We start from the raw sequence: 15,637 nt of genomic DNA on the forward strand, positions 1-15,637 counted from the left end.
TTTTCGAGACAGGGTTTCTCTGTAGCTTTTTGGTTCCTGTCCTGGAACTAGCTCTTGTAGACCAGGCTCAACATTTTCTTGAATGTGCTATTGGTGGTAAGGAGACTGGCCACTCCTGAAAATGCTGATAAAGCTTTGATTGCTATCTCTAAGCAGAAATATATTAGAAAAGCAACTACTTTAGCCAAGAGACGAGAAAGCAGTCTCATTCCATCTAAAGAGCTGCAGACTGTTATAACATGAGCCAGCTGTGAGGGTAAAGACTCTTACTAACCCAGTAGGTACTACAAACTGAACGGTACGGTAGATAGATTGTATATCTCTATGGAATAAATTTTAAATGAGTGGTATTTCCACAAAGTTCATGTCTCCATGGTTCCTAGTATAACCTGAATTCTAGCACTTTTGAAGAGGTAGCTTATACTGAGGTGTGGTACTAGACCCATTCTGATAATGGTTTCTGTACTTTGTTACATGAGTTTTATAAGGCCAAACAGGACTGGGATGTGACTGACATTGTCATTTTGTAGTGTCAGAACAACAGGAGAGAGCCTTCACGTTGGGGCTTGCTGGACTTCTTGGAGAGGGAGTTTTTAACTTCGGAGAGCTTGTAAGTTGGCCTAGCACAGATTCCTTAACAATGTGGGGAAAAGAAAGTCTGATTTTTGTGCCAGCTTACTGTCTCTGTCCCCACAGCTCATGCACCCTGTGCTGGAGTCACTGAGGAGCACTGACCGGCAGTGGCTAATTGACACTCTGTATGCTTTCAACAGTGGTGATGTAGATAGGTTCCAGACCCTGAAGTCTGCCTGGGGCCAGCAGGTAGGTTTCATATGCCCCTGTGTTTCCTTCCAACAAGGATTCCGTAAGCCTCTACTCTACACACACCAGATACCTAGGAGGATCTAGGCATAGACAGGACATGGGCAAGCCAGGCTTAATCTTCCAGAAACAAGGCATTAGAGGTCTGGGTCACTCATGAGAGGCACAATGTGCTCCTCTGTCTGTGCTGGGTAAGGTGCATTATAGGCCTCCCAAGGAAATGGTGTCTGTGTGATCTTGAATGAGTGAAGAGATTCAGAGGGAACAGAGGGAAAGACAACACAGTTGTTGAAGTGAAAAGTTTGTGTGGCCAGCATGAGCAGGCAGTCCCCAGGGACACAGTGTAACAAGGAGAACAGAGCAGGAACAGACACTGAATAAAGAAGCCAAGATCAGTAGTAATAATTAGCCAAAGATGCTTAACAGTAAGTCAAACTTGGTTTATTTTGCTTTTGTTTTATTTTGTTTTTGTTTTTTTGAGACAGGGTTTCTCTGTAGCCCTGGCTGTCCTGGAACTAGCTCTTGTAGACCAGGCTGGCCTTGAACTCAGAGATCCGCCTGCCTCTGCCTCCTGAGTGTTGGGATTAAAGGCATTCTTAATCATGTATGTGTGATTGTGTGCATTCATATGTGTTCATATATGTTCACATATTTGTGTAAATGCATGTGGGACACAAAGTTGATATCAGGAGTCTTTCTCAGCCATGTTCCACCTTACTCACTTAGATGAGGTGTGGCTAGAATTTTCTTTGGGCTGCCAAGTAAAGACATGGAGACATATTATTAATTATGAATGCTTGACCTTAGCTTAAGCTTGTCCCACTATCTCTTTTAAAATAATTTAACCTGTTTCTATTCATGTACACTTTGCCTCAAGGCTTTTTACCTTTCTTTCATTCCATGTGTCTTACTTTTCCTTCTTCTTTGTCTGGCTAGCTGGTCCCTGATCTGTCTGTCTGTCTGTCTGTCTTTCTTTTTTTTCTTCTTCTGAGCCTAAATTTCTCCTCCTGTTGACTCTCCCTGCCAGGAAGTCCCACCTATATCTCATCCCTCACTATTGGCCATCAGCTTTTTATTAAACCAATCAGGTGCCTTAGGCAGGCAAGGTAAAACAGCAACACATCTTTACATAGTTAGACAAATAGTCCACACTTGAGTCTACCACTTGAGCCAGGACTTGCCTATATGGCCAGTCTTGCTAACCAGTTTGTTCTGAAGATCCCCTGTCTCTGCCTGTTCAGGTTGGAGTTCCAGGTGAGCAGCCATGCCACCTGGTGGCCCACTTGGCATTACTTGAGTTCTGAATATCTGAAGTCCGATCCTCTTGTTCACATGGCAGACACTCTATTCTCTGAGCCTTCTCCCAGCCTGGCCACGTCTCTCTTTTAAAATGAAATTACTAAAAGTAAATATTTCTAAAACATCAAGTGTGGTAGGAACTAGTTATGTTGTTCTTGTACTTTGCTGAAACTTTGGGCTTTCTTAATAATTCAGTAAAAAACTTGTAAAATGTATGTGTACTAGAGGAGGGTGGGTAGGAGTGAAGGGACTGAGAAGACAGAAAGCACTGGGTCCAGCGAGACTTGGCTGCAGTGGGTTCACATGTCAGCAAAATGAGCCACCCACAAAGGAAGGTGGAGCCAGCTACTGTGGTTCATGCCCAGAGTCCGCTGAGGTCAGAGGGTCACTTGAGACCTTGAGACTAGGAGTCAGAGACCAGCCAAGACAGACAGACTGGCTTGCTGTAGCAATGTACAAGAAGAAAAAAGATTCAGGGGGATGTCTACAGAAATATCCCTGCTGGGACTTTCCTTGGCAGAGTATGACCTGTTTTTGTTTTTTATTCTGAGACACTGTCTCTCCATATTGTTCTGGTTTGTCTTAAACTCCTAGGATCAAATAATCCTCCTGCCTCAGCTCTAAAGTGCTGGAACCACAGGTATGCCAGCTGCAGCCTTGCTAAAGAATGTGTTCTAGTTCTCACTAGTAAGATTTTCTATTGTGAATTAACCACTAGCTCTTTTGACTCAGCACAGGCCACTAGTTCTTAGGTACTTTCAGCAGACCGTGTTTGCTGACCAACATGCAGTACCACCCAGAACCTTTCAAGACACAAGACCTGTTCTTTGCTGGAGGTGCCTCCACCAAGAGTCTTGAGGTTCCTGTTCATGGTGTTTGTAACATCAGTGTAAATCCTGTTTCGTACATTTCTGAGTACATGCCCGTGAGTCAGTTTCTTCTTCAGATTCTCTGAGACAAAGGGATTTAGTATCACTAGTGAGCCTCAATTACCCACAGTGTAAAATATTTTCTTTTATTTGACCCACAGTAGTTTCAGAACCCATGTTTCTCTCTTTCTGTATTTCCCAGCCTGACTTAGCAGCCAACGAGGCCCAGCTTCTGAGGAAGATCCAGTTGTTGTGCCTTATGGAGGTAAGAAGCACCCAGGGATCCCTGTCCGTAGTACTTGACAGGGCTCAGGAGCTCGCTAGGCCTGTTAGCTGGCCTGCCTCTCCTAAGTAGTTTTCTCCTCGTGGCCCCTCTCTTAACTTGTGTCCTCCTTCTTGCTACTGCTCACCTAAGTTTGAATTTGGATCTTAGGGTTTCTTGTTGTCACTATTGTTTATTCTCTGTGGGGGCAGCATCAGAAATCAGCTCATAGCAGTCACTTCTCTCCTGAGTGTCAAACTGTGGGTTTTCAGGCTTGACAGCAAGCGCCTTTACCCCCTGGATCATCTCCTTGGCCTGTGAGTTTGTCTTAGACAGGCTCCATTAGACAACACTTCATAAGTTGTCCCTGCCCATTGAACCTGAACTGTCTCTGTGACACACCCTTTCTGTCCATGTACTTTTCTGTTTTCTCTGATAGAATGTGAGCATCTGGAAGGACTGCAGTGTGCATTTCCAGTTTCCTGAAGTGGTCCCTGTACAAGGGACTTAGTGGCCTCGCCTACCTGGTCAAGGAATGCACGTTTGTTCTTGTCAAACATTCCTTTACAGTTTGCCTTTTCCTTTAACCGTCTCTGAGCATTTACAACTTGTTTGTAGTAGACGCTAGGTTAGGAAACTTGAGTACTTGCGTATGGGGCTAATAAGACGATCCGTATTTTCAGATCTTTTTTTTTCCTTAAGTCCAGGCTCTCACTATGTTACCCTGACCCCACCTGGAATTTGCTATGTAGACCAGACTGATCTCAGCTTACAGAGATCTACATATCTCTGCCTTCTGAGTGCTGTGATTAAAGGCATATACAACCATGCCCACAGAACAACTTTCAACTTTTGACCAAAAAAAATCATTAAAAACAATCTCTGACCACTTTTGCTAAGAAGAATGGCTCTGTTTTTCAGATGACTTTCACAAGACCTGCCAACCACAGACAACTCACTTTTGAAGAAATTGCCAAAAGTGCCAAAATCACTGTGAACAAGGTATAGTTCTTGGACTTGGGTTATCAGCAGCAGAGCTGCCCAAGACAGAAGTCTGGCCTTGGCGAGGACTGTGCTCCCAGCGTGTCTCATGTAAGCCCCTTTGCTCAGGTGGAGTTGCTGGTGATGAAGGCCCTCTCAGTGGGGCTGGTGAGAGGCAGCATAGACGAGGTAGACAAGCGGGTTCATATGACCTGGGTGCAGCCCCGCGTGCTGGACTTGCAGCAGGTAAGGGACTGAGCTCCTACTCACCTTTGTGGACTTGGGTTATCCAGTGCTGTCTTAGTTTTATGTGAACAGAAGCCATTTAGGAAGAAGACACAAGGTAGTGCAGATGAGATTACTGCTGCAGAGACCCAGGTCATGCACACCCGGGGTCTGAACCCTGCATTTAGAGGCTTACTCTGACAACAGTGCTGACTGTGCCCGTGAAGCCTTCTAATCCCAAAATTGGTACTCTAATCAGACGTGTTCCTGGTTTGTGACTTAATCCCATATCCTTACTCATATTTTCTGGACATTTGATCCTGTGATTTCCTCCATTCCTTTCCTTTCATGTGAGTTTTTAGAGCGTCCTTATGATAAGAATTGGCACAGTGACCTATCACACACCTCCCCCTTCAGCTCTATTGTCCTTAGTGTTACCCTGAGAAAGAACTAGGGATTTAGCACTACCACATAGGGCCTGTGCTCCCTTCTAGCCTGACACCCATGTGATCTGGTTTGTCTTTAGATCAAGGGGATGAAGGACCGCCTGGAGCTGTGGTGCACTGACGTGAAGAGCATGGAGATGCTGGTGGAACACCAGGCTCAAGACATCCTCACCTAGTGATCCAGTGTCCCACAGACCCTTTCTCACCTTGCAAGGCATTTCTGTGGCCCCTGAAACCATCAGCAGAGATCTGTATTGGATTGGCATGGAGTTTGGGATCCTGCTAGGAGTCGGAACTGTTCTTGCTATTAAAACAGAGATCTTTCATTGATGGGGTTTGTTTACTTGGAGAAGGCTCCTGTGTGGGGTGTTTTGTAACCTGCAAGGGGTGGGAGGGGGACCCCAGGCCTAGATGATGAGGAAAGGCAGGAATGGGAATGGGGACAGAGTGGTCTCCACCCAAATCCACTTGAGTGGTCCTTTTCCAGCGTGGTCTGAGAATGCTCCTATAATAAATGCCTTTACTTTGTTCTGCTGATGCTTCTGGTTTTGGACTTCGCTTCTTGGGCAGTCCTGTGCCTGAAGAAGCCAGCAGGTTGATAAGGATTAGCCTCACTTCTCCCCTGCAATGCACAAGGAGGTTGTCATCAAGAAAGAGTGTGTGTGTGTGTGTGTGTGTGTGTGTGTGTGTGTGTGTGTGTGTGTGTGTGTGTGTGTGTGTGTGTGTGTTGTCAAACGGGAGGCATTCGATCCGTTCCGCAGCCCTCTTCAGGGCTTTCTCAGACACGGGCTTCCACACTCACCACCTGGCATCACCGAGACACGGGACAGTCTAAGTAGCAAGCACAATCAAGCAGTAGGTAGATGGAAGAGTTTAATCTTTCAGGGCTATGCCACTTCATGCTGTGGAGCTTTTCTTATAGCTCTCCAAGTGAGATAAGACCCATCCTGCAGGAACCAAGAGGCTGACGAATATGACCGTGATCCCCACAGCCTGCTCCTGTGGAAAGATAAACATGAATCCATAGACCATTAGAAGGTCTGGGCCTGGCCACTGGGCAGGGAAACTTCCCTGTCCTTGGAGCCCTGCAGTGTGGGCCTTCTGCCTCAGCTAGAAGCCTCCCCATGGCTAGAGATCACTGCCATTGCTTTCCCTCTCTCTCGGTTGGCCAGCCATAGTCCCCATTTGCCTTCTGCGTCTCTCAGCAGTGCTGTGAGCGTGCAGGCTCTGCTGCGTCAGTGAGTTTGGCAGCCTCGAGTCCTTGCAGGGGAGAATGACCTCAGACACGGGGAGAAACAGCCTTGGGCCCAAGAGCCCAGGATACTACACAGCTACAGCAGCTGCCAGCAAGGCAAAGGTTCGCTCTGCCCCCTGATCACAGCCGAATGTTCCAGGGTGCTGTGCAGAATAGTAAAACAATTAAGGTTCCCGTTGTTATAAACAAGCACAGGGCTTTTCCTGAAAGCAGTCCCATTCAGAAGCAAACTGGGTGATGTCAGATACCTGCCCCACATGGGTGTCCAATGTGTGCAGCAGTGACCCCATTAGGGAGCCCTGTGTTCTCAGTAGCTTTACTTCGCAACTCAGGCATGAACGGCATGGCACTGAGTTTCCCTGCCAAACAAGGCTGGGGCTCTGAATTTAAGCAAATCTGGCATAGAATAGGAATCTTAGTTTGGACCATGTCATAGCTGTATGCTTGTAACCACATGGCCTGGTTCTTGGATTAATTCATACTCAGACCGACACACTTCATATGTGGGACTCCATTGGGCCTGCTGCCGTCTAGTTTCACCCTCAGAGCACCCCACCTTTTCCTGTAACAGTGGAGTACACACCCCGATCCAAGCCCTGCACCCACTTCAATTCTGTGCCCCCTAGTTCTGTCACTGTTGACCTTGGCCAAAGGTATATGAGGCCTGAGGAAAGTCCCCACCCCGACATTTGTAGCCCTTTGAGAGCCTGGCCACAGCAGTGGTGCCAGAACCCCTCCTGGCATTCAGACCCTGATACCTAGTGCCACAGCCACCCCTCCATTATCACCTCAATCTTCCCTGTCGCCCCGAAACCTAGGAAATGCTACCTTAGAAGTTACTCACCATAGCAGAAGTGGGGGCTTTGGCTACTTTGGCAGAGATATGGGCTTTGGGAACCACTGTAGACTTCACAGAAGCTTGGAGCAGCTTCAGGACAGAGGGGAGCCTTGGCATGATTCTCAGTTTGCGCTCCTTCCTTGGCCCCAAAGAGGTACCCTGGGTGTCCACTGCACGTCCTCTGCTCACTTAGACCGTTAGGGCTTTTTATAGCTGGGCTGGGCAACTGCAGCTGTCTCCTGTCACAAGACTTGGCAGAAAGGATGTCTGTCAGTAGCTGGGCGAGAACCATCCTGTTCTGTGATCCTGCTGGGAGCCCCTCAAAATGTAGGGATACGGCATGGGCCCTTGTGAACAAGACTAACTTCTTTGCAGAAAAAGACCTTAATGGGATAGGCCCAGGAATTAAAATGCAAGAGGTGTGGCATACTTTAAAATAAACCTTAAATCTCGGGGTATCAGCCAGGCATGGTAGTGCATGCCTTTAATCCCAGAATTTGGGAGGCAGAGGCAGGTGGATCTCCAAGTTCGAGGTCAGCCTGGTCCACAGAGCAGGACACCCAGTGCTACACAGAGAAATCCTGTCTCAAAACAAGGCAGCAACAAAAGATTTTGAGATATCAGCCGAACAGTAACATACAGAACCTGTGTTGAAGTTCTGTGACATGTTCCTGGGTGAGCCACTGGCCTTGCTGTTCTCGTACACTGAACCAGCAGCCCTATTGTCCTAAGTCTATTCACTGGAGGTTGAGGCACCATGGGGGAGTTTCTTCAGGGAGCCATATACGTCCAGCCATATACCTTCACATGGTGAATGGCCTCACAGTCCTGCTGCAAAGGAGCAAAAGTGGAACAAAGAGCAGGCACCTGCTGCGTGCCAACTGTGAGCAGGAGCCACCACTGTCTCCAGCAGGAGGAAGGGCAAGTCCCTCCTCTTACCCCACTTGATGTCTGCCAAATGCAAAGGGCCGTTTTCCAGCACTGTCTCAGCCTTGCTGGGCTTGGTTGCTGGTTTTCCTCCCATCTCTTTTAGTCTCTTCCTGACCTCCAGCTAACCCCAAGCTCTTCAGTCTCCATCTGATCTGTTGAGACCTCTAGCCCTGGGACCAGTCTGCCACAGCACTGCCAGCTTCTCAGTCATGATCTGGGATGGCTCTCCCCACCTCAGGGCCAAGTTCCGTGGCCCTCAAATGTTCTTCCCCAACAGCAGCCTCTTCCGTCTGGAGTTCACACTCCGCTTCCAGCCTCCCCTCCCCCTGTAGCACCACATCCCCAAGAGATCGGCTCCCTATCTTCCCACAATCTACCTTCAACCATCTCTACTTTGACCTCTGTACATTATCTCAGACAATTCTTGTAAAGCGGTCCTCATTACTGTCTGTGCGCTACATTCTGCTCCGGGCTCAATGCACTCCCTCCTCCACAGCGCCCCCAGGCCCGAGTGATGTACACAACACTGCCAACACACACCAGCGTCTTTCACGGGACCCTCTTTCCCGCCTGCTCTCACATATCTGTTCAGGTCACAAGGTCGTTCACATGGCATTCTAGGTGTATCTTGCTCCACTGTGTGTTCCTCTGACTGAAGCAGAAGTGTCCTGAGGGTAAGGACTCAGTGCCTAGAGCAGTTTCCAGCTTGGCAAATTTGTTCGGCCAGTGTCAGGCAACAGGGATGGATGGGTAAGTGATGGGTAGTCAGCTGGGCAAGGAGATGTAAGGATGGAAGATGTGTCTGTGATGTGCCAGGCACTGAGCTAGATTGGGGATGCAAAGCTGAGTCATCTCCAGGGAAAATGTCCCATTATCAGAAGGTACAGGATATTGTCACAGCTGAGCAAGGCCACAACTCAGTGTTTGTTCCTTTCAGACAATATTGGTGTGAGCCCAAGCCCGAGATGGGACACATGGTCACTGAGTATTCAGTGACTCTTTTGCTGCACCAGGAACTTACCTTTTATTCTTTTCCTGGAAACCACATTTGCTGTGTACTTGGGACTCCTCCATAATCTCCACCTGTAGGCCCAGTCTAGTCCTCAGCAAGAAGCCAAGTCCTAGGAGGTCAGAGGGAGGGCTTAGGTGGGGAGGTGTCCTGAATATTACTCTCACCAGCACTGGGCTCCAGATTCCAGCCTCAGGCTGGGGGTGGGGAGTGGGGGGTTTCTCCCCTCCTCTGGAGTAATCCCTTCCGCCTAAACCTTTAATTATAGCCTTGGGGTCCAGTCTTGGATAAGGTAATGAACCTGGGCACTTTATTCTGAGGCTCACTCTCTCAGTGATATTCCTTCTTCTTTTACAAATAAGACCTGTCCCTAACCTGTCATGGGCCAGCTTCTGGCAGAGGTCCCCATCTCTGCTACTGGGGCCTGGGCCATTTTCTGGCTGGCCTTTGGCAGGACCGTCCTCAGCTCTCAAGACTGCATTAGACCTGCCTCATACCACCCTTCTCAGAGTGACTCCAAGTTCTGTTAGCAAAGTCGAGACAACTGAATCTCTCCTGGTTTAGATCTGTCTGATATTTTATTTTTTACAGAGAAGTTGTGACGCTAGGGCAGAGTGTTTCCATGTGACCTACCTCTTCCCTATTTACTAACACAGCAGTAGGTGTAAGGTCCAGGCCTTGATGCCCAATACTATAAAAGCGCCTCAAACAGGACATGAGGTAGAGAGGCCTACCACCCACCACAGCTTCAGGCTTCCCAGCATCTCTTAGCCTCACTGATGCCTCAGGGAGGGCAGGGTTGGAGGAGGTGGGCAATGCAAGGAGTTACAATCAAGAGAGTCCGCCCTCCCTCCTAGAGCCCAGGGGCCACACCAGCTATAGCCCTACGTTCCCTTCCCACACTTCCCTAGTCTTTGTGACCTTCCAGAACTTTCCAGGCACAATCCAACCCTCTTTATTCCTCCACTGAAGTGGTCTCTATCCTGCTACTCCCGTAGGGAAGTGGTTATCCCTCCTTCCTGGTCTACCTTTTACTTAACAGTGTTACCAGGAGAAGGGGAAGACAGCCGAGTGCAGTATAGGATAGAGATGAAGGCTCGGTAGAGCTGCCAAGAAAACAGGCGTTGAGAAGTCTCAGTACAGGCCAGCCTAACCTGGCTTGGCCTGAACATGAGTGTCTCTCTGGATGTCTGGTGGACAAGCCGCCCTTCTACTCAAGTCTTTAGTCAGTGTTCAAACACACAACCTACGCATGTGACACCGCCCTGGTCCTGTCCTTGTGTTCAGAAGTGTGAGAAGACCTACAGCCTGAACTCCCGGTGAAACTGAAGGTCACCTCTGCCTGCAGGACCTCTGGAGATCTGAGTGGATAAGGGTGGACACAGGGCACCACCCTGTGTCCAGACTTAGAAGTGCAGGAGCTGCTGGGGAACTTAGCACAGAATGAGCTAGTGGTGTTCCCTGAGCTGTCAAAGGGATGCTTTATCGACCAGAGGCCATTGATAGGACCCTTCCTGTGCGCTTTACATTGGGCTTCTATTTATAGCTCATTAAACAGGTTCCCAGGGTGTGGTTTCTGAGCCAGCAGCACCTGGAAACCAGCTCGAGGGGATTCTCGTACTCTGGGACACACCAGCTTTGGACAGAGCAGGCTGGAGGCATTTAGAGCAGATAGATTTACTATAGGTCTGGAGGTTTGTTGCACATTTCACATCACCATTTTCATGTCACAGAAAGGAAATGGGATGGTTTGGGCTGGAGAGATGGCTCAGTGATTAGAAACACTTGCTGCGCAATCACAAGTAGTGGGGTTCAGATCCCATGTAAGAAGCCTCGCATCCCACGATTGCCTGTAACTCCAGTTGAAAGGGGTCCAAAGTCATCTCTCGGCCTCTGTATATGCACAGCGACCCACAGAGTGGGTGCCCACACATACACGGCAAAGGTCACGTGGAGACATACACTTAAGCACATAATTAAAAACAAATAAGAACTTGGTGTTTCACACTTATTGATAACAAATCAGCCATGTTCGGAAATATTAAAGGCTTGCCCAGGTGAGACTTGTATTTTCTAGAATTACAGAAAACAGATGAGAGATCTTAGGATGTAGCTTTTTGGGTGTGTGTGTGTGTGTGTGTGTGTGTGTGTGTGTGTGTGTGTGTTGGATGCTGCTCTAGAAGGGATGGATGCTGAGCTAATAACCTCAGAATGAGGGAGACCACTTTGGCCTCAAAGAAGATTAACCTCAGAGCTCAGAGCACCGTCCCTGCTCCGTCGGAACAAGACCACAGAGAGAGATCCCTAACAAGCCCTGGCTGCAGTCTCTCTTAGGTTGATGAGGCCCCTGTTTCTACTCATTCATGAACAGGCTCAGACCCTCAAATGTTTGAATCTTGGTAACCCATGCTGCCTTGCGTGGACAGCAAGTCTCGAGATGACAATCCACTATGTTTAGAAACACACTCTGGGTTTGTCTATGTGGATTGTGGTGGGTTTTTGTTGTTGTTGTTGTTTTGCATTTTGTTTTAAGAAAATGGCTCCCAAAGGGAGTGGCACTATTAAGAGGTGTGGCTTTGTTGGAGGAAGTGTGTCACTGTGGAGGTGGGCTTTGGGGTCTCATATATGCTCAAGCTACACTCAATGTGACACTCAGACCACTTCCTGTTCTCTACAAGATGTAGAACTCTCAGCTGCTTCTCCAGCACCATGTCTGCACGCGAACCACCATGCCCTATCATGATGATAATGGACTGCACCTCAGAAATGTAAGCCACCCCAATTAAATGTTTTCCTTTATAAGAGTTGCCATGATTATGGTGTCTCTTCACAGCAATAGAAGCCCTAACTAAGACATGGATGTTTCCAGAAGGGTTTGAGTGAAGAGGAAGACCTACCTTGAATATAGGCAGCACCATCCCTTGTGCTGGGATCCCTGACTGAAGGAGGAGGGGCCAGATGAGCACAAGCGTTCTTCTCTCTCTGCTTCCTGACTGGATTTAATATAACCAGCTGTCTCGTGTTCTTGTTGCCACACCTCCCCACCATGATGGACCTGCACCTTCAAACCGTGAGCCCAAACAAGCACATCCTTCTCCAAGTGTTCTTTTAAATATTTATTTATTATGTAAACAATTTCTGTCTGCATATATGCCTGTAGGCCACAAGAGGGCACCAGACCTCATTACAGATAGTTGTGAGCCACCATGTGGTTGCTGGGAATTGAACTCAGGACCTTCGGAAGAGCAGGCAATGCACTTAACCTCTGAGCCATCTCTCCAGCTCCCCCTAAGTTGTTCTTATTGGACATTTTGTCAACTCAACAAGAAAAGTGAGTAATACACTCAGCAAAGTCAAATGTCCATCAGGCCATCCATCCAGGTAGGAGCCTGACCTGGTGCATCCTGAACAACCAAGGCGCCATGCAATTGAAGAACCAGCTGAAAGCTCATACAGGAACCCCCACCATAGAATGAGCCTTTCATGGAGTGGGGGTGCAGCATCAGTTGGTTGAGTGCTTTCATATCAGAAGCCCTGAATTTCATCCCCAGCACTACATAAACCTAGCATAGTGATAGTCATCCCAATATTAGGGAGGTATAGTCAGGAGGATCGTAGATTCAAGGCCTTCCTCAGTTACACAGAGAGCACAAAGCCAGCCTAGAGTGCATGAGATCCTGTTTGGAAAATAGTAAACATAACCAGCAAAATGGGTCAGCCTGGTGACCTGAGTTCAGTCCCTACCACCCACAGGGTAGAAGGAGGACACAGACTCCACAACTATTCTCTGACCGCCACAGAAAGGCTATGACTTGTGACCCTCCCCCCCCCCAGTAAATAAGTAACTTTAAAATATTAAAATCAAACATTAAAAAGTTTAAAAAAAAAAAACAGGTGGTAGCGGTGGTGCATTCACCTTTAATTCCAGCACTCAGGAGGCAGAGGTTGGAGGGTCTCTGGGTTCAAGGCCAGCCCTATCTACAGAGTGAGTTCAAGGACAGCCAGGGGTGCATGAAGAAACCTTGTCTTAAAAAAAAAAAAAGTTAAAATGAAAATTTTTTTAAAGAGCTCTTAGACTCTGTAGTTTCCCTCTACTGCTGAAGTGTGTTTTAGGAACTGGAGCTGGCAGCCTTCTTCTGTCTCTGGTGAATTTATTTACAGTGGATCACTAGTCCAACAGGGTCGTGCATCCATGCTTTGATCTCCTTCTGTGGAAGGCAAGCTGACTCGAGCTCTCTTCACCGGGATTTGCCCTATGGACCTGGCTGCAGAGTTTCAAAACCCCGGTGTTTTGTTAATGTATAATGGTTAACTTTCTGTGTCGATTTGGCTGGACTCTGAAATCCAGCTACTTGGTCAAACACTGTTCTAGATGGCTCCTCGAGACTGTTTTTGTGGTGACAATAACAGGCAAGCGGGGTGGACTTTGGTGACGCAAATGACCTTACATAGTATGAACGAGCCTTGTGGTCAGTTGAAGGCATAAAAAAAATAATCCAAAATCTGACTTACCTTGAGCAAGAAAGTTATGAATTAGAACAGGGTTTTCCTGCAGTTAGCCATTTGTGCAGGCCAAAATGCAGACACGTTGAATCTTATAAGAAGTGACTGTATTTATCAGCATTAAATAATATATATGAATAAGAAATTAAGTATTTTAGGAGCTTAATGTGAACCCATAACTGACATTTTACCCCATGGTGTGCAGAGTGCCATCCTGAAAGCCCAGCAATGCAAAAAGCAAGCAAGGAAAAAAAATTACATGGTGTGATGATTCATTTTATGTGTTAGACATTCATTCAAGCAATATTATTCTAAGGATGTCCATGAGATATTTTTGGATAAGATTAATATCTAACTCAGCAAAACATGGGCAGCTTACAAAGCATCAGAAATATCAGATGTAAGAAGTGATGACTGCAAAAGAACACTCTGAAGTTAACGAATCTACAAATGCTCGCATTCCTGAATTCTAAAAACTGTGGCTTTTACCAAATGCTAGTGTCCCCAGATTATACCTTGGCTTTAGTGAGTGCAATTCTAAGAAAATTCTAAAAGACTAAGGCAGGCCTGAAAATGGACAGAATTAGACCAACAAATATATATATATATACATATATATATATATATGTGCAAATATATATATACATAAATATATATATGGGGGTTCATATTAAGCTCCTAAAATACTTAATTTCTTATTTCAGATGTATTATTTAATGCTGACAAATACAGTCACTCCTTATAAGACTCAACATGTCTGCATTTTGGCCTGCAGAAATGGCTACATGCATAAGAGCCCTTGTTGCTCTTACAGAAGACTCAGGTTGCATACCCAGCACCCTCACGGTGGCTCACAACCACCTGCAACTCTAGTTCCAGGAGATCTGGCTTCTGGTGGGCAGCCAGTACACATGTGATACACATATATACATAGAGGCCAAACAGTCATACTCATAAATAAATCTTATTTTTTTAAAAAAAAAAAAAAAAGTCTTTTAATTTAAAATGTCGCTCTCAGTTTTACGCTTGCAGTTCAAGATATAAGCGCTCAGCCTCTTGCTTCCGCCACCGGTCCAGCCAGTCTTGCCCTTGCTTCCCGGCTGTAAGGCCAAATAAACTTTTCTATTAAACAACAACCAAATTTAAATGTCTCGAGGGCGAATCTGTCCCTTGACTGTTGGAACCACTAGGCTCACCTGTGCAACAACACAGCCTGTGCTGCTACTGCCCACCGGGGACTGCGCCTGTGTGCAAAACAAAACAGAGGAGCAGCGGGGGTGGGGAGAGCCGAAAGCCGCAGGAACTGCCGTGTCTGCACACCATCATCTCGGAAGCCGCGTGGCTAGGGAGGGGAAGAGTTGAGAAGAGGTGCGTGATGGGACAACCGCTTTTACAAGCTTATTCTGCCAAAGTGTTAGTTGAGGCATGAGCCGAGGCAGAGTCAGGAGGTGCCGAGAGTCTGTTTGGAGAACAGAATCAATAGGATGATATCTCTAAGAAGGAAAAGAAATCCACCACTCGCCTCAAGTACCTAGGACAACATCCAGGAAAATACCTAGGAACAGCTTGTCCCTGCCTGCAACCCAGGAGCTCTCCTTGTGACCTGCAGGTGGAGCTGTCGGACTGTTATCCTGGCCAGACCTGAGTACTGTGCTTCACCTTGGAGATCACCAGTGGAGCTTCAGGGTGTGGACCGGCTTCAGAGACATCCGAGTTCAGAGAGCAGAAATGAGTACTCAAAGTGCCAGGATCTGCAGGACGCAGCAAATTACAAGGTGTAGGGTGCAGAACCTGAGATAAACCTACTGATAAATCTGTGAACCTGGGATTATGGCAGCTACAGGTTTTTGCGGTGACGGTGACGACAGGGCTCTTTGTAGAGAGAGGATGGAGGACTAGATGGAGGTGCAGAAGCAGATGCTGTTATGGAAAGTGGAGGTGGCCAGGGCGCTAGGGTTTGGGAGTAGTTCGGGCCAGTGGAGCTTGGATGCCTGGCAAGGCTCAGATTTCCCGGAAGTGAAGGTGCAAGGCTTGTTTTTGCCATTTTAAGGGTACAGTTCAGTTGCGTTAACTGCACCCAAAATACTGTGCAGTCATCACTACTGTTTATAAAATTCTTAACACCTCAGAGACCCCTTCGCCATCAAGCAATAACTCCAGGTTCTCTTACTTTCTGTCACTTTGGAGGGTTTTGTTTT

General features: G+C 47.3%; 2 protein-coding genes across 2 annotated transcripts in view; one reads left to right on the forward strand and one right to left on the reverse strand.

Moving 5' to 3' along the window:
- Nucleotides 1-5,421, forward strand: part of Psmd13 (proteasome 26S subunit, non-ATPase 13) — a 13,059-nt gene extending 7,638 nt beyond the window's left edge. The window contains exons 8-13 of the mRNA XM_026781707.1: nt 531-610; nt 697-822; nt 3,193-3,255; nt 4,174-4,254; nt 4,363-4,479; nt 4,985-5,421. Coding sequence (XP_026637508.1) covers nt 531-610; nt 697-822; nt 3,193-3,255; nt 4,174-4,254; nt 4,363-4,479; nt 4,985-5,080 — 563 coding nt within the window. The 3' untranslated portion in view covers nt 5,081-5,421. The remainder of the gene's footprint in view (nt 1-530; nt 611-696; nt 823-3,192; nt 3,256-4,173; nt 4,255-4,362; nt 4,480-4,984) is intronic.
- A 343-nt stretch (nt 5,422-5,764) lies between these two features.
- On the reverse strand, nt 5,765-7,175 carry LOC101990802 (cytochrome c oxidase subunit 8B, mitochondrial-like). Its single transcript, XM_005351485.2, has 2 exons — nt 7,004-7,175; nt 5,765-5,903 (listed from the first exon to the last, which is right to left on the reverse strand). Exons 1-2 carry the CDS (start codon nt 7,112-7,114, stop codon nt 5,802-5,804), a joined length of 213 nt encoding a protein of 70 aa, XP_005351542.1. The 5' UTR covers nt 7,115-7,175; the 3' UTR covers nt 5,765-5,801.
- Nucleotides 7,176-15,637: the final 8,462 nt, after the last annotated feature.

The sequence above is a fragment of the Microtus ochrogaster genome, chromosome 8 (assembly GCF_000317375.1).
Source record: "Microtus ochrogaster isolate Prairie Vole_2 chromosome 8, MicOch1.0, whole genome shotgun sequence".
NCBI lineage: Eukaryota > Metazoa > Chordata > Mammalia > Rodentia > Cricetidae > Microtus > Microtus ochrogaster.